The sequence below is a fragment of the Aquarana catesbeiana genome, linkage group LG06 (genome assembly GCF_042186555.1).
Source record: "Aquarana catesbeiana isolate 2022-GZ linkage group LG06, ASM4218655v1, whole genome shotgun sequence".
NCBI lineage: Eukaryota > Metazoa > Chordata > Amphibia > Anura > Ranidae > Aquarana > Aquarana catesbeiana.
In genome coordinates, this window is record NC_133329.1 from 32,979,133 (window position 1) to 33,002,567 (window position 23,435).

At 41.4% G+C, this 23,435-nt stretch overlaps 1 protein-coding gene across 1 annotated transcript; it reads right to left on the reverse strand.

Annotated features, from left to right (window-relative positions):
- Nucleotides 1-496: 496 nt before the first annotated feature.
- Nucleotides 497-20,587, reverse strand: LOC141148283 (up-regulator of cell proliferation-like). Its single transcript, XM_073635572.1, has 3 exons — nucleotides 20,386-20,587; nucleotides 9,406-9,463; nucleotides 497-5,500 (listed from the first exon to the last, which is right to left on the reverse strand). Exons 2-3 carry the CDS (start codon nucleotides 9,419-9,421, stop codon nucleotides 807-809), a joined length of 4,710 nt encoding a protein of 1,569 aa, XP_073491673.1. The 5' UTR covers nucleotides 9,422-9,463; nucleotides 20,386-20,587; the 3' UTR covers nucleotides 497-806.
- Between the last annotated feature and the right edge of the window lie 2,848 nt (nucleotides 20,588-23,435).

A 23,435-nucleotide genomic window follows, 5' to 3' on the forward strand; every position in this document is an offset into this window, starting at 1 on the left:
TTAAAAATGTTTTCAATAAAGGTGAATATTTGGAGTGTGGCTATCCAGCTATACATTTTTTCTATTTCATGCACCAAGGTGAGTTGATTGATTTCAATCTGCCTATTCAACTGTCAATACTCTTAGATATGCTCTGCTTTTGTTTTGTTCTTTAGTACATATTCCTTTGATAGCTTTCTTGCAGTTAGCTTCTGGAAAAGTATATACTCAAGACTTTTATGTTGGATTGCCAAGCTCCCCCTTATTCGTGTGGGGTCTTGGACTTTGAAACATATTGACTAGGGTGATACCACTCAGTCCAACTACTAGTTGGCAACTTCATTGTCATGTTCATAGCTGTCCTCCAGAGAAGCTGACAATGGAACTTTCAGCCCCTTAGTGTCAATCACTAGAATTAAGTAGTTCCCTTAAAACACCTTTTGCTCATGCTTATTACTGATTTCTTCATGGGGAAAATTTGCTGAAAACTAACAATTTCAGTCACTGCTTAGATAGATTTGTTAAGGAAAAAAATCAACTCTTTTATTTAGGGGACATGTTTTTTTGGAGGTTGCATTAAATACAGTTTAGTTTATTTCATTTAAAAAGTTTATTGTAAATGTTTTCATCCAAACTGTCATACAATGTTTACCCAGGATTCCTTCATTTTTCCGATTGATTCCAATTATACTGTACATTGAGAGATACATACAGCTTTTTGCATGCTGAATTAACCTACTGTGCAGTACGCATTATGTAAAGAGAATGTCAGTCATCAGAAAAGCAAGTCTGTAATGATCTCTTTACTATAGATCACTATAGGGTGGTCAATTCACATTAAAAACATTTTTCAAGCTGTAAAGTGCTTGCTCTCTGGTTATTTCTTTCCAAATATCTGGCAGCTCAGCTGGTAATGCTCTATACTCTTTGGCGAATTGATCATTAAACTGTACAAAGATAAACTTCCAATAATCTGAGCACTCAATGCTGGAGTCAGGCTGAATGGCCCAATCTGGATAATATGTACGATACTCTTTATAGGGATGATCTTTCCATTCAGTATCTGCATTTCTAAAGGTTGAGTTAGATACAACAGCAGTAGAACAGATATCAATAACCAATTGCTCATTTTTTACAAAACGGTACTGTCCCAATCCTTTTGGTCTGTGTATGGACGCTGCATGATTCTTATGATCACCCCCTCCGGCCTCACAGGGGACTTTACAGAAAGGACACTGCTTGCCACATCCAACCACCTTCCTGAACAATTCATTCTGGGGCTTCACTGTCACCCTGGAAAGAATATACTGTATATCCAAAGATCCAAGTTTTAATTGGATTTGTTGTTGTGTCTCTTCAAGGAAGTGTTCAATTTCTGATGAGAACTCCTTAGCATTCCCTAAATTGTGAAATGCGATGATTTTCATCTCTTTCTCTGGGATCACCAATTCTGTTTTTAACAATCCACAGAACTGCTTCAAATAACTTAACACAGAGTTTTCCTTCAGGCATCTTTCATTTTTAAGAGCTGATTTTATTTTCTTATTGATGGATGACAGAATATGTCCCTGCAAGGTTTCTAAAGCTGGTCCTCTGCCATATTTGTTTGCGATGTAAGTTAAAATCCATTGCTTTATAAAGCCCTCATATGAACTGATGAATTCAACATACTTTTGGAATGACATGTCTTCTAGAAGCTCCTCTAAAACGGTACACTGGAAAAAACTTCGGCTGCTAAATGTGATATTTTCAGTTAAAATTTCATCCACTATTCTTTGACCAAGATGTTTAAAAATATAATCTACTATTGCTGGTTTCAGACACAGCTCACAAAACTGGATTGCTCTGCTTCGACTTTCATCTTTTTCTTGGAAAATACTGAGAAATGTAGACCAGTATTGAGACTTTATATTTTCCAGGCAAAGTTTAGGGTCATTCTCATGGATAAACCTGTCGTGTAACTTCTGGAAGGCCTGAGAGGCTTTTCCAAAAATGAAAAGTTTGATATCCAGCTCAAACTGTGTAGTAAAACTAAGCTTTTTCACATCTTTATGATTTAGTATATTATTGATCTTGTGTAACAGTTCCTTTGAGTACATTTCATTGTAATCATCTCTGGAAGACATCTTCTCTTTCAAATACTCCTCACTAGTCTGAATTATTGAAGAAGCAAGATCGCTAATCTTCTTTTTATGTTCTTGCTGGACAAATATTGGGTTTCTTAAAACTGCTTTACAGGAAAGGTCAAAGTACCTTTTTTCCTCTGTACAAAACTTTGTACCTTGCCTTGCAAGTTGATGTAAATCGCTAACCTTAATTAATGCTTCATTTATATGGGGTCCTTTACTGCTCATGTCATGTGTAAGAAGGAGAAGAATAGATTTATCCACATTACATCTTTTAAGTTCTTTCAATTGCAAATCTGATAACGTCTTCTTCCACATTAACTCAAATTCTTGTAGAATTTCTCGTTCACTTACGTCATCATTTTTTCCCTTATATCTTTGCAGAAGATGTGTTATTCTATCTTCAATCAATGTCTGGGATTTCTTCTGAATGTCCTTAATTTTTATTTTCCCTTTCTGGATGGATACAGCCTCATTGCATTTGCTAAGAGTGTTTCTTTCAAGTTCTTTTCTCAGGCTCTTTATACTTAATTTGAATTCCTCTCTGTGTTGTTCTATGAGATTTGCATTTTCTGAGTTTTCAAAATATTTTTCCAGTGATGCAGTCATCTTGTTTTCTTCCTCCAGAAGAATATTCTGCAGCTCAAGCGTGTTGCCTGGAGATATTTCTCCAGATTGATTTCTAATGTAATTTTCTGTGCTGATCATCCACTTGTGAATTTCTTTACAGAAATCCCATTCCCATAAGGAATATTGTACAGACAATTTATTGTAGGCTTTGGCCACCAGACTGTTTCTAAAACTGAAGATGAATTTCTCATGTTTTACCGATCGCCATAAGCTTTCTATCCAAGTAATAAAGTCAGGGATGCTGGATGGTTTGTTAATAAATTTCTCATGTTCCATAAATTCAAACAAATGCATTTTTAGCTCAAATACATTTGAGCTGTAGCCATGGTTTACTGGAGCCATTGGTGGGTCTCCCTGCCAAAGGCCAGGAATGTACCAATTGTCTTTATTTAGGTCATACTTCATCACATCAGTGAAAGATGAAATATCATTTTTTTTCTCCATTTTGGCAGCCACCTTTGTCATTTCATCCAGCTGTTCTAGAAGTTTCTTCCTGTCTCTCATGTTCTTATCGGGAGCCGATACATCACTGACATTTTGGTGTACAAACTGGCAGTTGGGCTTCTTCCCAATTTCTGTCATTCTAAGAAAAGCATGGACCACGATCTGTAAAATATCCTTCATTTGTGTTGTGTTTTCCATGGCCATATTGACTATGGTGATATCACTCAGCCCAACCACTAGTGTGGCCAGTTCATTGTCATGTTCATAGCTGTCCTCCAGAGAGGCCAACTCTGGAGCTTTCAGCCCCTCAGTGTCAATCACCAGGATGAAATGACAGCCTAGCTTTTCCTGGAAGTTCTTTTTCACATTAAGAAGAGTCATGAAGGCTCCTCGTGTGCATCGTCCACTGGCCACTGGGAACTGCAGACCGAACATGGTGTTGAGAAGAGTGGATTTCCCCGTACTTTGCACTCCCAGCACAGTTATCACTCTAATTTTGCATTTTCTTTCTGTCTTGATGTCTAACTCAGTCAAGATATCGGTTATCCATTGCAGAGGGATGTTGGAGGCATCTCCATCAATAAGCTCCAATGGAAACCCATCCAACAAAAGATTGGCTGCTATTCCTGGAAGTTTAGAAAAAAAAAATTGGCGTCTCTTAATTTGTTTTTGTTTTGTCATAGAACTTTCAGCTTCATAGAACTGACCCAGCTCACGTAGAAAGTGTTCTATCCCTAAAGAGCTATCTGAAAGTTTCTGATCTAAATCCTGAAGTTCTTTTTTTTGTGCAGTGTTGGTACATTTCTCCTTATATGCACTTTGAAGTTCCATTAGATTGTTTCTTGCAATTGCATCAAGCTTAAATTTCATCCATTTTAGAAAATGTTGTCTTTGTTTCTGAGAGAAATCAGTAAGAGCCTCTGTAAACATATGTATACCTTTTGGAATTTTATGTTTATATTGCTCTAAATACAGGTTATTGCATTTATTTAGCAGATCAGCCTGATATTTTGCTGCATTCTCCTTTCCTTGATTTTTCATTCTGCAAAGTTCTTTTTCTATTTTGGACAACTGTTTCCAGAGATCTCCTTGTAATTTCATTGTTTGCTTTTTATACTGTGCTATATCTTGGATTTCCCGAGTGATTTTATGGGCAAAGTCTCTTGCCTTCTGGCATTCATTTGTATCTTCATCCACCACGAAATTATGTTTACCAAAGAATTTAGGGAGATCTTCTAGTACTACATTTTTGGAGAATTTCTTTAAAATATTTTGAAGTTTTGGTTGGATTTTTTTCATTAAACTTGCATCATTCTCTGATTTGCTTTTTAAGATAACATGTTCCTTATCACTTCTTAATATTGGTAATAGACGCAGAAGATTACTTTTTGTTTCTTCCTCTATAGCTTTGCCTGGACTAGGAGTAACAACAAAGTAAAATGTGGTGTCACTCTGACTGAGTTTTGATAACAGCTGGAATTCTTGCTCATTGATTGTCTCCATGAATATGAACACAGCTGATGAGATTTCACTCAGAAATGTAAACTGGTCCCAGTTGGACTCCAGGTCTCCACGTAGGTTGGTCACTGCAAACGGTTCTGGAAAAACATCAGATTTACTGGATGGAAAATACCAGGACATTTCCACAAGTCCTTCAGATATTTTCCTCTGAAGGTTTCCTCCTTCCATATCATCATGTATGAAGAAGTTGTGAAGCTGTTGGGCTGTATTAAGAACTTGATTTAGGGTTTTTGATTTGGACAGCTTGGTTTTCCCCAGTCTTACAAAGGAAGTGAGTGGCATAGAAATATTCACCACATTTTCCTCTCTGAACCCTTTACTGTCAGCTAGAGACTGAGGTCTCCACTTTTTCACAATGTCTCTCAATGCCCACAGCATGAGGGTACAATGTGACCTGTCTCCAGCAGGGAGCAGCAGAGGGACAGAAAACTGACACATGGCCATTTTACTCACAATCTCCTGTTGCAGAATACTATCTGAACAATGCAGGAGAACACAGAGGACATCAAGGGGGTGGACCGAAGTAACAATTTGATGATCTTCAAATATATCTTCAAATGGATCTTTCTCCACTGCAGTATACAGGTCAGGCTGATCTGTGTCAAAAAGAGTGTTCCTTGCAGTACCGTCCAAAGCCATGATCTTCCTCATAGTACACCAGGGTACATCTTCTATCTTCTGGGGTTTATTGCCTTTATTGTTTTTTGTGGAAATTTCTAGAATATCCCCCAAAGTCAGCTTATTAGAGATGTACTTCTCCATATTCAACAGTCCAAGGAGATTAGTAAAAGCCTCTGACTCTGTAAAAAGAAATACATAACAAGTACTAATCAATAGGTCATCTTTATATTAATTTAAATTCATTTTAAAATCTTTGAGGTTAGGGACAAGGATAAGGTCTGAATTTACCCAACCATGGATTTGAATTCAAGGTTTCGGAATTCAGAGGTCCTGGCAAATTTTTTGTCCAAATTCACCATGGCATTTTAAAATCACAACTGATCATAGAAACAATGAGAGGGGTGCCTCTGAGAATATATCAAAAACACTTTATTGTAAGAAACAATAGCCACTCACATGGAAGTAAAAGATGTTGGGTGCATCACTGGGATGATCCTTGCAGAGTAACACCGCTGCAACTTCAGACCTCTCGTCTGGTCACCGCAAAGATGGAGGATGGCCGTGCAGTGTAGGAGCCAAAATGAGGCTTGGATCGCAAGCGGCGTGGCACAGGATGATGACGTCACTATAGTGTGCCGCTTTTCTGTGCATGTGTGCTACGAGTGGTATGGTAGTTGCGTTCCTTTTTTCAGGCTCGACAAAGGAGCACGTCTACCGTACCACTCATAGCATGCATGCTCGGAAACGCATCGCACTATAGTGCACGTAGCACGGCCGTCCTCCATCTTTGCGGTGACCAGACGAGAGGTCTGAAGTTACAGCGGTGTTACTTTGCAAGGATCTGACTACTCACTGCCCTCTATGTCCCTGGGATTTGATGTGCTGCTTCCTGCCAGCAAAAAAGGACTCTCTGTTACCTGTAGTTCCCCCTGCTCATCCCAGTAATGCACCCAACGTCTTTTACTTCCATGTGAATGGATATTGTTCTTTACAATAAAGTGTTTTTGATATATTCTCAGAGGTGCCCCTCTCCTTGTTTCTCTCCTAGCTCTATTGGAATTTTCTTCTGGTCTCCTCAGGTGGCAGCCCTGACAGACTCACCTAATCTCTCTTCCTTGATACCTACCCTTTGGACTAGTATGGACCATACATGAGTATTAGTGAGATTCCTGAGCATTGCGCCTTTTTACTTGTTAAACATAAATATACCATGGAAAAATTCCTTTCAATATAGTGCCTGGGGAGTCACCTTAGTCTGCCAGTAAAGTGGCACATCTGTACTGTGTATAGAAGCTGCTGCAGCAATAATGACATTCATTAAGCTCAAAAAATGAAATTTTCCCTGCAAGCTTCCTCTATTTTGTAAACAACAGCTTGGGGAGCCAGTCTGTATGACGAGGCCACAGTGTAGTGCACTCGGAACATAATTTAGAGATTTTTTGGATAAATTCTGGTGTCTCTTCTACAGACTTTGAAAAGAAGTAACAGGTGCGGAAAAATTGGTCTTTGGGTGTCGGTGGCGCCTTCATACTGTAACCCTATAGCGGCATTCTTGATGAAAGGAAGAATTGGCCTTGCTGTCAAAAATAGAATACTGTAATCACTGAGCAGCAAATGATATCACCTGCAATGTATTTCAGTTATCTTGCAAACCTGGACTGTTAGTGGGTCATGAGGACAGGAGTTGAGAACCACTGCTATAGAGGTACTCTTGATGAACCCGCTGATGAAGTCCCGGCCCCTGGGACATAACTTGTGCGGGAAGGAGTTACGTGATGTCACCCGTGGCCATCTCATTGTGAATTTCATGTTACGAGGGCTCGTATGCTGACACTTAGGGGAAGTGCCTGTTTTTGTGACCATCTGTATGGGATATCTGTGTGTGAACCAGTCTGGCTTTATTGTGTGATTAACATCAGGAGGACCTTTGAGACTGTGCCTGTGGACGTATACCCGTTATGGGAAAGCCTATGTGACTCTCTGTTAATTCAGGGGTCCTGCCTTTGCGGTGAGCTGCTAAGAGTGTCTTTAGTGGATGTTACCCATATGTCACAGAGTTCATTCTTCTAAAAGCACATCTTCACTTCATTTGGAATCTTGTGTGCTCATTATTTATGAACTTTTATTATTAGCGCTTCACTATTTTCACTTTATTCTTCTGGGGTGTTGTAAATTTACCTGGAGTGTTCAGCTACTTTTATAATTTTCGTTATATATTTTTTGCGCTGATTATATCAACGTTTGTACTCTTGATGAACGTAAGAATTGCCTTGCTGTCAAAAATTTAAATGACACGCACCTGTCAAACAGGTGTGAAAAAATTGGTCTTTGGGTGTTAATTGTGCCCATTAAACCAACACCAAAAATATTTCTTCCAGATGAAATCAACACCCACAATGGTAGGAAGACTGTAAGTCTTGCAGCGATTCCACTTCCCAAATACACTTAATCAGCAATATCGGCATCAGGGGATTAATAGCTGCTGGTAATCCAGGGCAAATTCATTTTGATAAATGTCACCCGGTCCACGGAGTCTGTGGACAGACACACTCTTATCAGTAGCAAAACCTCCAGCAGCAATGAATGCCCATTCGGTAAGCACGCTGGAAGCAGGGTAGCCCAGCAGCTCATTTGCATACTGGGCAAGTTCTGCCCAGAGGTCTATTCTCATGAACCATTAACCCAGTGAATCATCAACTGGAAGCTCTCCAGATCTGTTTTCGCCCCTGGATAATCGTCCAGCATATGGTGCAGACGATGCCAATGGGATGTGGAAGCTGACAGCCCTGGGTGCAGAGGACTAAAAAAAATTGTGGAATGCATCACTTAGGCGGGACGCCTTCTTCACCGCTCCTCCAACAGAAGCCTCAAAACTACGTTTTCCATGACACTGTAACCTAATGCGGACGAGAGTCAGGAAAAGCGTTAGATAAACTCCTCTTTAAGGTGTCTTCAAGAGATTTAATCTTCTGCTCCCTCTGTGGGGACGGGATGAGTTCTGAGACTTTCCCCTTGCAACGGTGGTCAAGGAGGGTTGCCAACCAATAGTGATCCTTCTCCTTGATGCCACGTATTCTCGTGTCCTTTCGCAGGCTTTAATGCATGAAGAAGCCCATGCACCGCAAGTTTGCGGAAGCATGAGAAGCAGACTCCTTGGGGTCACTGAGGATTATAGTATCTGGAACTGCCTCCTCCCAGCCACATACTACTCCCAAGGGTTCACAGGATGGAAAACCATCTCTTAAGGTTTGATGTATGTTTTCCTCTGCTTAAATGTCTCCAAAACTGCCAGAATCCTCCTCCCCTCCTCCTCCCTTTCCTCCCTTTCCTCATGTGTGTTCTGTGACATAGGTCCTTGCAGCAAAAGAAAGAAAAAAGATTTATATGGACAGGACAGCAGCTAAAAGTAACTGCTGTCCTTAACCACAAAATAAAACCAAGGCCAAAAACTCCCCGATAATAATAATAAGTGAAGACAGCAAAGAGGTTGATTGCCTAAAGAGCTTGCAATCAGAATTAAAATTCTAATGCAGTAAGCAGTTTGTCAGATTTCCTTGAAGCAGCTGTCACTTCACTGACACTATGGCTGCCCTGTGTCCCCTTTTATAGTGAAGGGGATGGCACAAAACAAAGCCCCCATTATTGGTGCTTCCATGCTAGCTGACCCATTGCAGTGCAATAATCATAGGTGTGCGCAGCCTCTTGCATTAGGGTGTGCACCCCAAAGCTTAAATACATATGCATGTGTATATGTACTCATGGTGTCAGTAGGGCAGTGGACAGTGTAATTTAGTTAATTTTCTTTTCCCCAAATTTTTGGGCTTGTGTAACATTTTTTGGGGGGGATGAAATATCAGTGGTCAAAACAGGGGGGAATATGCGGCACACAAGGCAATTAGGGTGTGCCCAGGCACACCTGGCACAGCCTGTGCGCACGCCTATGGCAATAATGTTACAAAGAATTTGTTTGGTCAGATTGTTACATTTGTTTTCGTGGACCATGATCCTTGAACAGGCTGGATTGGCCTACAGTCAATGGTAGTCCCAAACACGAAGCTCATCTCCATTTGTGAACAAAACATACCTCCTGTTGTAGCCATCTGGAAGGTGTGAGGTTATCTTCTATGATCCACATCCACAGACTAAAAGAATAAAAGCAAAACATTTTTTTTTATATATCTTTATATATCTCTATATCTCTCTTTATATACACACAAAAATTCATCAACCTCTTATTAGCTGATGAAGGAGGCAAGGTTTTGCCTCTGAAACGGTTCCTGGTTGGCTACTAGCATTCAGTCTTTTGAAAGCTCCATTTGACAGTTCTTTTGAGGTTCTAGCGCCGGCTCTCTGACAACTTCTCTGGACCTTATCACTGGCATCTACTGCCTCTCCATGATCCCAATGGCTCTAGTCGGGACTAATAACAATACTGACGGCTTCACCTTGAACTCATTTTCACATTGAAGCTTGTAAGTTCATTACCATTATTTTTATACATTTTATATGAGTAAAATCTTGGTGCACTATTGGTGGCCTTACCGTACTATGAAAAAATTTGTTTTTAGGCGTTGATAAAAATTGGAAATGATTTTCTTCTGGATTCCGGCACTGGAAACATGCCTCTGATGATATTTTCGTCAAAGAAATGAACACTTCTATATGCTGTCCAATCATATCACCGCCATACTTTTGCTCTCACCTTCTTTAATTGACCCAAAATCAATGGATATACCAAACATACCTCCCAACTTTTTGAGATGGGAATGAGGGACACTTATTAGAAAAATTATGTAGGCATAGGACACACCCCCTTTCACAGTCCCTTAAAAGGAGAATTATATTAAAAAAAATGATTAGTTAAACCTACAAGTGCTTTTTTTTTCTACTACAATTCTTTTATACTGATTTTTGAAACTTGCAAATGCAGCAATTTACAAACTGAATGAAATGTTTAACACTGGGAAACACTTTTTAAATGATAAAAAATGCATTTTAAATATAATTATAAAGATCAGAGCAAAATGAGGGACAAATGAGGAGGAAAGAGGGACAGAGGGACATTGTTCCAAATCGGGGACAGTCCCTCGAAATCAGGAACAGTTGGGTGCTATGGTGATAGTGTATGATAAAATAATATTTTACTTAAAGTATATGGGAACTATCACCTTGTAAAAAAAAAAAAAAAACATCCATTTTAAAATGGTAATGAAAGGCAAAACATTTGTGTATACATATAAAAAAACAATATAAATAAAAATGCTTTTTTTATAAGTGTATGAGACACAGGTTTGTTTAACTAACAGAGTGCAGGGGTCATGTGTATGTACATGTAAAGTCAGGTAATAAAAGTTACCCTTTAAAACTTTACCTGATTTTTCTTAAGGGCTGTTCAATTTTTATGTTGAAGCAAATTATCTGTAATAGAAGCCTCTGATGGAAGCTGATATTCTGTCTTTTTTAAAATTTTTGACACTTTTTTTGTGAAATGGTAGGGGTACATTTGTACCCCATTACCAATTCACACGGGGGGCCGGGATCTGGGGGTCACCTTGTTAAAGGGGCTTCCAGATTCTGATAACCCTCCCGCCCGCAGACCCCCACAACCACCGGGCAAGGGTCAGAGGGGAGCGGGGTCACCGGGTGGCCCCGCCCCCCGTTATTTAAGAACTGTCAGACGAGGAGCGCCGTCACACAGTGGGAGCCTCCCACCATGCCAGCATGGATTGCGGAGCAGCCCGGAGAAGAAAATGAAGAAGAGAAGAAAAGAAGAGAAGAAGAGAAGAAGATGAAGAAGATGAAGAGAAGAGCGGGAGCCTCCCCCCCATGCCATGGGTGCGGAGCGGCCCGAGGAGAAGAAGATAGAAGACGCCACCGAGGAGATGCTGGCCGAGAACGCCGGAGGAAGAACCAGAAGAGCCAGAAGAACCAGAAGATGAAGGAAGATAGAAGAAAGAAGAAGTATTTAAATAAAGGAATTGTCAAAAACTGTCTCTTGTCATTTTTAACATTTTTGACAGTTTTTTAGTGAAATGGTAGGGGTACTTTTGTACCCCCTTACCATTTCACACAGGGGGGGGCCGGGATCTGGGGGTCCCCTTGTTAAAGGGGGCTTCCAGATTCCGATAAGCCCCCCGCCCGCAGACCCCCACAACCACCGGCCAGGGTTGTGGGGATGAGGCCCTTGTCCTCATCAACATGGGGACAAGGTGTTTTGGGGGGCTACCCCAAAGCACCCTCCCAATGTTGAGGGCATGTGGCCTGCTACGGTTCAGGAGGGGGGGGCCGCACTCTCGTCCCCCCCTCTTTTCCTGCGGCCTGCCAGGTTGCGTGCTCGGATAAGGGTCTGGTATGGATTTTTGGGGGGACCCCACGCCATTTTTTTTTTTTTTTTTTTGGCGCGGGGTTCCCCTTAAAATCCATACCAGACCTGAAAGGTCTGGTATGGAATTTAGGGGGAACCCCACGTCATTTTTTTTTTAAATTTTGGTTCGGGGTTCCCCTTTGGGGAATTCCCATGCCATTTTTATCAATGAACTTCTATGTGTATTGTCGGCAATGCAATAGCCGCGGGTAGTTTTAAATGAGTTTTTTCCTTCAAAATGTCATTTTGCTGTCAGACTGTTCTAAACACAGGAAACATGCGCCCCTTTACAGGCATACTATAGACACCCCCCAGGTAAGAAATTTAAAGGGATATTACACTTTTATTGTTTGACTTTAAGCATTATTAAAATCACTGCTCCTGAAAAAACGTCCGTTTTTAAAACTTTTTTTTGCATTGATCCATGTCCCCTGGGGCAGGACCTGGGTCCCCAAACACTTTTTTATGACAATAACTTGCATATTAGCCTTTAAAATTAGCACTTTTGATTTCTCCCATAGACTTTTAAAGGGTGTTCCGCGGCATTAGAATTTGCCGCGAACACCCCAAATTGTTCGCTGTTCGGCGAACTTGCGAACAGCCAATGTTCGAGTCGAACATAAGTTCGACTCGAACTCGAAGCTCATCCCTAGTGGGGACCCGCCCCGCATCGGAGATAAGAGTGGCCTGGGCTGGCCAGCTGAGCACGTCAATGCTCACAGAACTATAAAGGTAATAGAGGGTTCATTCATAGTTACATAGTTAGTCAGGTTGAAAAAAGAGAGTCCATCCAGTTCAACCATAAAAAAAATAAATAAATAAAATAAAAAATATCGTACAATCCAATATACCCAATTCTATACCCACAGTTGATCCAGAGGAAGGCAAAAAACCCCAGCAGAGCATGCTCCAATTTGCTACAGCAGGGGGAAAAATTCCTTCCTGATCCCCCGAGAGGCAATTGGATGTTCCCTGGATCAACTTTACCTATAAATGTTAGTACCCAGTTATATTATGTACATTTAGGAAAGTATCCAGGCCTTTCTTAAAGCAATCTACTGAGCTGGCCAGAACCACATCTGGCAGGAGTCTATTCCACATTTTCACAGCATTTACTGTGAAGAAACCTTTCCGTATTTGGAGATGAAATCTCTTTTCCTCTAGACGTAAAGAGTGCCCCCATGTTCTCTGTGTTGACCGTAAAGAGAATAACTCAACACCAAGTTCACTATATGGACCCCTTATATATTTGAACATGTTGATCATATCCCCCTTATTCTCCTCTTCTCAAGAGTGAATAAATTCAGTTCCTCTAATCTTTCCTCATAGCTGAGCTCCTCCTTCCATCTTATCAGTTTGGTTGCCCTTCTCTGCACTTTCTCCAGTTCCCCGATATCCTTTTTGAGAACTGGTGCCCAAAACTGAACTGCATATTCCAGATGAGGTCTTACTAATGATTTGAACAGGAGTAAAATTATATCTCTCTCTCTGGAGTCCATACCTCTCTTAATACAAGAAAGGACTTTGCTCGCTTTGGAAACCGCAGCTTGGCATTGCATGCTATTATTGAGCTTATGATCCACCAAAACCCCCAGATCCTTCTCCACTACGGATTCCCCCAGTTCTACCCCCCTAGTATGTATGATGCATGCATAGTCTTAGACCCTAAGTGCAGAACTTTACATTTATCAACATTAAACCTCATTTGCCACATAGTCGCCCAATTATACAGTGCATTGAGGTCGGCTTGTAAATTGGAGACATCCTGTAAGGACGTTATTCCACTGCATAGCTTAGTGTCATCTGCAAAGACAGAAATGTTACTTTTGATCCCAGGCCCAATATCATTTATAAAGATATTAAAAAGTAAGGGTCCCAGCACTGAACCTTGGGGTACTCCACTGATAACCTTAGACCATTCAGAGGAAGAATCATTAACCACTACTCTCTGATTTCTGTCTTTTAGCCAGTTTTCTATCCATTTACAAACTGATATTTCCAAGCCTGTAGACTTTACCTTACACATGAGCCGTGTATGGGGAACTGTATCAAATGCTTTTGCAAAATCCAAGTATACCACGTCCACAGCCACCCCTCTGTCCAAGGTTTTACTAACCTCTCCATAAAAAGAAATCAGGTTTGTCTGACAATTTCTGTCTTTCATGAATCCATGCTGTCTGTTGCTTATAACTTTTTTTCCAGCAAGAACTCGTCTATGTGGTCTTTTATTAAACGCTCCAGTATCTTCCTGACTATAGAAGTTAAACTAACAGGTCTATAGTTACTTGGTAAAGACTTTGATTCCTTTTTAAAAATAGGCACCACATTGGTCCTCTGCCAATCCAGTGGCACTATTCCCGTCATTAATGAGTCCCTAAAAATGAGATACAATGGCTTTGAAATTACAGAGCTCAATTCTTTTAGGATCCGTGGGTGGATGCCATCAGGTCCATGTGCTTTATCCACCTTTATTCTGTCTAAATATTTCTGGACCATATCCCTTTTGAGCCATTGTGGATCATTCGGGGCTGTGTCAATACCACCCCCATTATGAGCTCCCCCATGCTCCTTTGTATACACAGAGCTGAAGAAAGTATTTAATAAATTAGCTTTCTCTTTGTCCCCTGTCACCCACTCTAGATTATTTTGTAAAGGGCCTACATGCTCAGACCTGACCTTTTTACTATTAATATATTTGAAGAATTTTTGGGGGTTTGTCCTCTTTTGCAATCTGTCATTTTGAATTTTTGCATCCTTGATTTCCTTTTTACATATTCTGTTAAATTCTTTGTAACATTTAAACGACACTAGTGTTCCTTCATTTTTATATTTTTTAAAAGCTCTTATCTTATTGTTTATAGCTTTTTTAACTTTGACCGTGAGCCACATAGGTTTTATTTTTAGCCTTTTAAACTTATTGCCCATGGGAATATACTTTGCAGTGAGGTCCCAAACAGTCTTTTTGAAGAATTCCCATTTCTGTTCTGTGTTTATCGATGACAATATTCCCTCCCAGTCCAAATCCTGGAGAACAGCCCTCATCAATGGATAATTTGCTCTCTTGAAGTTAAGTGTTTTTATCTTTCCCGTATGTATTTCTTGTTTACAGCTAACATCAAATGAAATCATGTTATGATCACTGCTACCCAGGTGTTCCTTTATCTGAACATTAGTAATAAGCTCTGCATGGTTTGAGATTACCAGGTCCAACAGAGCTTCATTCTTAGTTGGGGCCTCAATAAACTGGACCATAAAATTGTCTGGTATTGGGTTTATAAATTTTTGCCCTTTAACTGTCCCAGCAGTGCCATTACGCCAATCAAGTTCTGGGTAGTTAAAATCCCCCATTATTATCACTGTCCCAGCCCTTGCAGCCCTTTCCATCTGTGCAAGGAGCTGAGTCTCCACCTCCTCTTTAACATTGGGTGATCTATAACAAACTCCAATGATTAACTTTGAACTACGCACATCTATATGCAGTTCCACCCATAATGCTTCAGACTCATCACACTCTCCATCAACCAGGTCCTCTTTCACACTTGCTTTAAAATCACCTCTCACATAGAGACAGACCCCACCACCTTTCCTTTTTACCCTGTCTCTCCGAAAGAGTGCATAGCCAGGAATATTAATAGCCCAGTCATGTGAGGATTGAAGCCAAGTTTCAGCAATACCGATTACATCATAGTTCACCTCATGTGCCAGAGCTTCCAACTCACCTATTTTGCTTGGCAGACTTCTGGAACTGGTGAACAAACACTTTAATGCATTATTACATTTTGCTCTGGTGTTTTTCATATCATTTTTTGTAGTACAAATGGCACTATAGTTTCCAATGGCTGTTTGCAACTAGGGGACTTTCTTGTCACCTGTCATAACCCTCCCCCCATCTATCCCCATTCCACCCTCCAATAATGTTTGACCCCTAACTGACCTGTCTGCCCGATGTAATTCTAGTTCACCCTTCCCCCCCTCAATCCTAGTTTAAATACTCCTCCAGCCTTCCCATAAACCTCTCCCCCAGCACAGCAGACCCCCTTCCATTCAAGTGCAAACTGTCTTTAGCATATAGGTTGCATCCCAATGAAAAGTTGGCCCAGTGCTCTAGAAACCCAAATCCCTCCTCCCTACACCAGGTCTTTAGCCATGCATTCAATTCTCTAATCACCCCCTGCCTTTCCTGGGTGCACAGGCAATATTTCAGAGACTATCACCTTGGAGGTCCTTTCCTTCAACTTGCAGCCTAGTTCTTTAAATTGATTCTTAAGGAGCCTCCACCTTCCATGTATTCTGTCATTGGTTCAAACGTGGACCAAGACAGCTGGGTCATGCCCAGCCCCTCCCAGTAATTTATCCACCCGGTCCACCACATGCCGAACCCTAACACCAGGGAGACAGCAAACCATTCGTTTGAGGCGATCCTGGCGACAAATTATTCTATCAGTCCTTCTGATTATAGAATCCCTTATTACCACCAACTGTCTAGGTCCTACCTGCACTCCCCTCACCACCTCTACTAGATGGGCTGCTCTCCCAGCTATTAGGGGTAGCAGTGACATCTAGGGATGCCACCTCTGTGTTTGCCACCTCCACATCTTCACCCAACATGGCAAATTTGTTTTGATGCACAAGTACAGGACTGGCCTTCCTTTTCTGCGAGTCCCTTCCACTCCCTCTAACTACATTAACCCATCTTCCTATCTGATAATCCTGACTTGCCCCTCCATCCTCCATATTAACCCTACTTACCACCTGCTCAGCGAGCAGAGGACCCCTTTCAAGGTTGTCGTTTCTGCCCAGTGTTGCAACTTGCTCCTCCAGATCTCTAATGCGAGCTTCCAGAAGGGCAACCTGCTCACATCTGTCACAGCGTATTCATCCTGGAGCTGTTGCACCAATTTTGCATACATGTGGCACACTGTGCACTGAGCAAAACCTTCAACCCTGCTAGCACTCATTTCCCAGTTACAATACAATTACTTAAAGGAAGTTTAAGATGTTACTTCCAGGTTAGAAGACTCCTGTCTTAACTCCTGTTTTCAACTCCTGGTTATTTTTACTCTCCACTTTAGTTCAAAATTCCACTTATGTTCACAAAATTCACATGCAAGCCACCATCAGCACATCTTACATTAAACACCTCATTGGCCGCATTTACACTTGACACCCTTACTTTGGTGTTCACATAGGCCGTACATGGTGGGTATGGTTTATTTATTTATTTGTGTTGTTTATTTTAGCACCTACCCAATTTAATATTGGTAGTAGTCCCCTTAGTAAGTCCACTTTAGTTCACTATTATTCCCACACATCTTTGTTATATTTCTTTCACTTGACTGTCTTAGGCTCACTCACTCCCCCGTTCACACATCTATCCATCTTACACGATTTCATTCACATATTTTTGCAGATTAGTGTGGTTTGCTTTGGATCCACACAACATCCACACGTTCAAGATGTGGTCACCTGGCCCTTTCCTGGCTGCCGTCTTTGGTCTGGTTAGGGTTCTTCGCCTCAACCCTGGGTGAGACAATTCATCTCTGACCCATGCCTTCCCCTGGATACAGGTCAGGTGTCGCTGTTGAGCTGTTTAGGAAGTTTTTAATCCTCCTTGAGAGATGTTTCTCTTTTTAAGTGGTACCCTTTATTAATAGATATGTTGTTGATTCATTTCTAGAGTGTCTTTTTTGCATCATACTCCCGACAAATGGCTGTGAGCCATGAAATGCGAAAAGTTAACATTACAAGATGCCAAGACAAGTTCAGCTCACAAAATGCATTTTGTATATATTTATTTATAATATACGGATGAGTGATTCATGTATTTTTATTGCTAATCATGCTGTTGTGATTTTTGTATTTTAGTTCTGTATAATAATTGTATCTATATGAGTGGACCGTTATTTATAATGTATCATGTTTTTACAAAAGGTCATTGATATGGTCAACTTGATTGTAATTAATAAATAATCAAATGATTTATACAAATGAGGTATTAATTCAGTGACAAGCTTCATATAAAGTCCCATTCTCTCTTCCTTTTAGTTCTTAGGAACCGTCTCCTACAGTTGATTCAGCTGCGGGATCGGGGGGCACCACCCGTGCAGAGCTTGCTCTTGAAGGGTAGCAGGCAGGTGTGAGGACATCGGCTCGCACAGTGAGGAGGAGACTTTTGGAGGATGGCCTGGTGTCAAGAAGAGCAGAAAAGAAGCCACTTCTCTCCAGGGAAAACATCAGGGGCAGACTGATATTCTGCAAAAGGTACAGGGATTGGACTGCTGAGAACTGGGGTAAAGTCATTTTCTCTGATGAATCCCCTTTCCAATTGTTTGGGGCACCCGGAAAAAACCTTATCCGGAGAAGAAAAGGCGAGTGCTACCATCAGTCCTGTGTCATGCCAACAGTAAAGCATCCTGAGACCATTCATATGTAGGAGTGCTTCTCAGCCAAGGGTGTGGGCTCACTCACAATTTTGCCTAAGAACACAGCCATGAATAAAGAATGGTACAAAATCATCCTCCAAGAGCAACTTCTCCCAACCATCCAAGAACAGTTTGGTGAGGAACAATGCCTTTTCCAGCAGGATGGAGCACCTTGTCATAGGGCAAAAGTGATAACTAAGTAGCTTGGGGAACAAAACATCAAAATTTTGGGTCCATGGCCAGGAAACTCCGCAGACCTTGGGAACTTGGGGTCAATCCTCAAGAGGCGGGTGAACAAAAAACCCCCACAAATTCTGACAAACTCCAAGCATTTATTATGCAAATATGGTCTGCCATAAGTTAGGATGTGGTCCAGAAGTTTATTGACAGCATGCTAGGGCGAATTGCAGAGGTCTTGAAAAAGAAGGGTCAACACTGCAGATATTGACTTTGCATAAACTTTATGTAATTTTCAATAAAAGCCTTTGCCACCTATGATATGCTTGTAGTTATACTTCAGTATATCATAGTAACATCTGACAAAAAGATCTAAAAACACTGAAGCAGCAGACTTGAAAATGAATATTTCTGTTATTCTAAAAACGTTTGGCCATGGCTATAGTTAATCATTCATTTTCAGGTGCAAGTGGAGTAATCCTCCATGCCGTGGTTCCTGACAATAAACCCTTTTATGATGGAAGGTATTACAAATCTCAGTGCCTGAAACCAGTTTTGCAACTTTGACATATGTCACCCATAGCTGGCTGTGGTAAACTGCGTGCACCGCCTCTTTCCTCTTATCTGGGTGTCAAAGGGGGAAGGGCTGTCAGGTAAGCTGCACAGTGCTCCATGATTTCTCATGGAGGACTCCTAATGTAGGAATTTTTTAGTGCGTTCGGCAGTTTGAAGAAACTCACTAGTCCATTTAACTTGGTTTCCTTTGGTACACATTCACAACTATGCATTTTTTAGTCGGTGCATTTTTGGAAAGGGTCAGGGACTTTTTTTTCCCCACAGCAGATTGCATTTTCTGTGTAATAGCCTTCAATGGACCCGCACCAAAAACGCAGGTGTTGCAATTTTTATGCGTTTATACATACGTTTTGCATGATATGTTTTGCATTTTTTTTCTTCTCTTTAACACACTGTGTATAGCTGGTTGCTAAGGAGTGGGCAAGGAAGCCAGCCGCTGCCTCCTTAACAACCGATGAGTCATTAGCTGTCAGCGGGCTTCCCCACTAACAGCTGAATGTAAAAACAAGCATAACTGGCCATAAAAAAAAAAAATCTGCAAAAAAACGGCGTACCCCCCCAATCCATTCCAGGCCCTTCGATATACAATGCCCCCTAATGTAGATCCATCATCAATCACGATGCCCACAGCACCACCGAACCCGAAAAACAAAGGCTCCGCTCGTGACGAATGCTCCCACGGTCTTCCTGTGTGACATTTCTTAAATAGCAAAAGAGCGGGACCACCCGGTGATGTCACCTGGTGGCACCGCCCCCTGTGACATCGGTGGACCAGCATGCCCCGGTTGATGACGTCACAAGGGGACAGTGCCACCAGGTGATGCCCCCGGGTGGCCTTGCTCTTTAGCAATTTAGGAAATGTCAAACAGCAGAGCAAGCAAAACGCAGGAGCATTTTTCACGAGCTGAACTTTTTCCTTTTCTTGGGTCCGGTGGTGGCAGCAGTGTCATGATTGACGATGGGGGACATTGTTTTTTTATTTTTAATAAAAGACTTGTCAAAACCTTTTGTACTGTCTTTATTCACTTTTACACTTTTTTGGTGAATGGGTAGGGGTACTATGTATGGGCCGCTGACACCAATGCTGCGTTGACGTCTTGCCTCCCCACCTCATCCAATCAGAGAATGCTTTTGATTTTCTGAATAGTGCCCGTGCTGAGCGGCCGACCTCTGTGTTCAGAATGCAGCAGACCAACCGCTCAGTACAGGACTCGGGAGCAAGTGGAGAACATGAGAGTAGCAGTGCCTATTCCAGTGATTTCCAGCTTCCAGGAGCTTTGGTCAGGTAAAGCATATTTTCTGGGTATAAGGACTGCGGCAATATGTTACCGTATACACAGTGAGTAGGTTCAGTTTTTTAGCTCCTCCCACTGCTAGCGCAATTTTGCCACACCCACAATTTTTGCACAGCACAGCAGGCGCACTGCTCAACTACTCTTCACTGGGTATCCAAGCCTGAACCTCCCCCTCCAGGAAAAAAACGTATCTACGGCCCCGATGCCTTTGTTTTAAGTGTTACACTAACCTTGTATAAGGGGGTTCCTTTGTGGTGGCTCTTAGAGCTGATTTCAAGACTTTTGCCTCAAGAAGATCAAGGTGTGCAGCTGGTACTTCCAACGGAGAGTCAAAAGTTATGGAGTGAGCGAAAGAGATTGAGCGAGGGGTCGTTGTTTTAGCTTTTGGCGAGCGTGCTGTGCTCAAAGTGAAAGTAAAACTGTGTGTCAAGAAACAATAACTTCTGGTATCAGCACAGTTTAGCTGCAGACGTGTTTTGGCTGTAAGCCCAGTGGGGAATTTTACTTGTTTTCTTTCTAAGCTGTCCTTATTTCATTTCTAAACACAAGAACAAACAGGACCCTAGATTCGGATTTTCTAAGGGTCACTGAAATTGTCACTGGCCACACTGGCTCTGGTTTGGCAGCACAAAATTGGGACCCCCCAACTCTGGAAAAAGGGAAAGGACCCAGAGAATCCACACACATACAATCCAATGAGAGCGCCAAACAAACGTCCAATAGTTCAAGGTAATTTAACCACTTGCTTACTGGACCATTATACCCTCTTCTTGCCCAGGCCAATTTATAGCTTTCAGCGCTGTCACACTTTGAATGACAATTGCGCGGTCATACAACACTGTACCCATATGAAATTTTTATCATTTTTTTTCACACAAATTGAGCTTTCTTTTGGTGGTATTTAATCACCACTGAGGTTTTTATTTTTTTGCTAAAGAAACAAAAAATAGCACATAAATTAAAAAAAAAAAAATGTCATAGTTTGTTATAAAAAATCTAAATTTTTCTCCTTCACTGTTTGATGAGGCTGCACTGATCGCCACTGATGAGGCGGCACTGGTGAGGCTGCACTAATAGCCGGCCCTGATGGGCACTGATAGCTGCCACTGATAGCCAAATTTGAAAGGAAATTCCAATACCTATAATTTAATAGTTAAGTTATTATTAATTCGTTAATATTTCAGATTTTCTAATTTTCGGGTTTCCAAATTTTCGAATTTAAAATTTCCGAATTTACGAAGTTTAGAACTTCGAATTTACGAATTTACTATTTTTTTTCAAATTTAAGGATTTACCAATTTTTTCGTATTTGGGAATATTTTTGAATTTAGGAATTTTCGAATATTCGATTTTACGAAAAGTTCGCTAAACATGTTTTCATTAATTCGGATATTTCCAAATGAATGAATTTGTCGAAATGTCTAATGTGCACCATTTAGGAGATACTTGCATGTTTTTCCAGCCTATATCATTAGATTACCTGTAGGTAAAAGTGACAAAGCAGAGCTTACTACCACTTTAAGCAGTGTTCCTATGTTTGGGGGTCTAGCTCTGGGGTCTCCAAACTTTTCAAAATGAGGATCACATCATATATTTACAAATATTCACAGACCTAAAAATCTAAATGAATTTTGTTTCTTTCTTTTATTTTTGTAATCAGCATGATACAACTTAGAACAACAGAAGAAAAAAGGCAGTAAAACAAAGCTAAGAAATTCCAGATAAACTGGAGCCCATTAGAGACCCTCCTTACATCAGGGTCTCTATCAGCGCCCTCTTACATATAAGTCTCCCTTACGTAAGAGTCCCCCTTTACATGAGAGCCTCCATCGGAGTCTCCATCAAAGTCAATCCATACATCAAAGTCCCCCCCCTACATTAGAGTCTCCATCAGAATCTGTCCTTACACCAGGGCCCCCATCAAAGTTCTCTTACTTCAGAGTCCCCATCAAAGTCCACCCTTACATTAAAGTCCCTCTAACATCACAGTCCCCCTTTACATCAAGTATTCCCATCAGAGCTCCCTTACATTGGAATTTCCCTTACTTCACAGTCCTGATGTGATGGGGGCCTCTGACATCAAGGGGATAGCTGACATGATGAGGGGACCTCTGATGTGAAGGTGGGGACTCTGACATTATGGGGGGCCTCTGATGTGAAGGTGGGGACTCTGACATGATGGGGGAACCTCTGTTGTGATAAGGAGAATTCTGATGTGAAGGAGGACTCTGGCATGATGGGGGTCCAATGTTGTGATGAGGAGACCTCTGATGTGAAGGAGGACTTTGAGATGATGGGGGGACCCTCTGTTGTAATGAGGATATCCTGTAATGTGAAGGGGGTGCTTCCAACATATGGTTAAAGCAGACCTTCACCCTAAAGCATAAGTTCTGCTTTATGTCCTCCTCCCCTTCTATTTTTCTTATGGCACTTTTCTTTTTTTGGGGGGAGCAGGTGCATATGTTTGATAGGTACCTGCTCCCACTTCTGGTGGGATTGCCTTGGCAATTCCATCAGAAGTTCAGCCCCCCCCACCCTGCCCACAGCCTTTTGGGACACATGACATCACAGGTCCCAGCAGGCTGTGGGACCATTCACACAGCACAGTGTGACTCCCGTGCGCGCTCCCACCGCATCACTAAGGAGTCAATGCGCGTGCCTGTCAGCTGCGATGTCTGCCGGGCACCTGCGATCGCTCCTGACAGAGCAAGAACAGGGATCTGTGTGTGTAAACACACAAATCCATGTTCTGTCAGGGGAGAGGAGACAGATTGTGTGTTCCTAGTGTATATAGGAACAACGATCAGTCACCTCCCCCAGTCAGTCTTATCCCCCCACAGTTAGAACACACATAAATTTTCCAAAAAAACTGCAATTTTCTTTGTTTCTGTTATAAAATTTAGCAAATAATCTTTTTCCATAAAATTAGGCCAGAATGTATTATGATACATTTCTTTGGTGAAAATAACCAAAACCAGTGTATATTATTTAGTCTGTAGGAAAGTTAGAGTCCACAAACTATGGGATATATACTGTATGTATCTGCAAATTGATCAATTCTGATGTACTGACAGCCAATCTCATTTCTTGAGGCCCTGAAAATGCCAGAGCAGTACAAATACCCCCCAAATGACCCCTTTTTGGAAAGTAGACAGTCCAAGGTATTCAGTAAAAGGCAAGGCGAGTTTTTTGACGTCATTTTTTTGCCACAATTTTTTGGACAATGAAGAAATTAAAAAAAAACTTTTTTGGAATTTTTTACATACTGTTACCAGGTTAC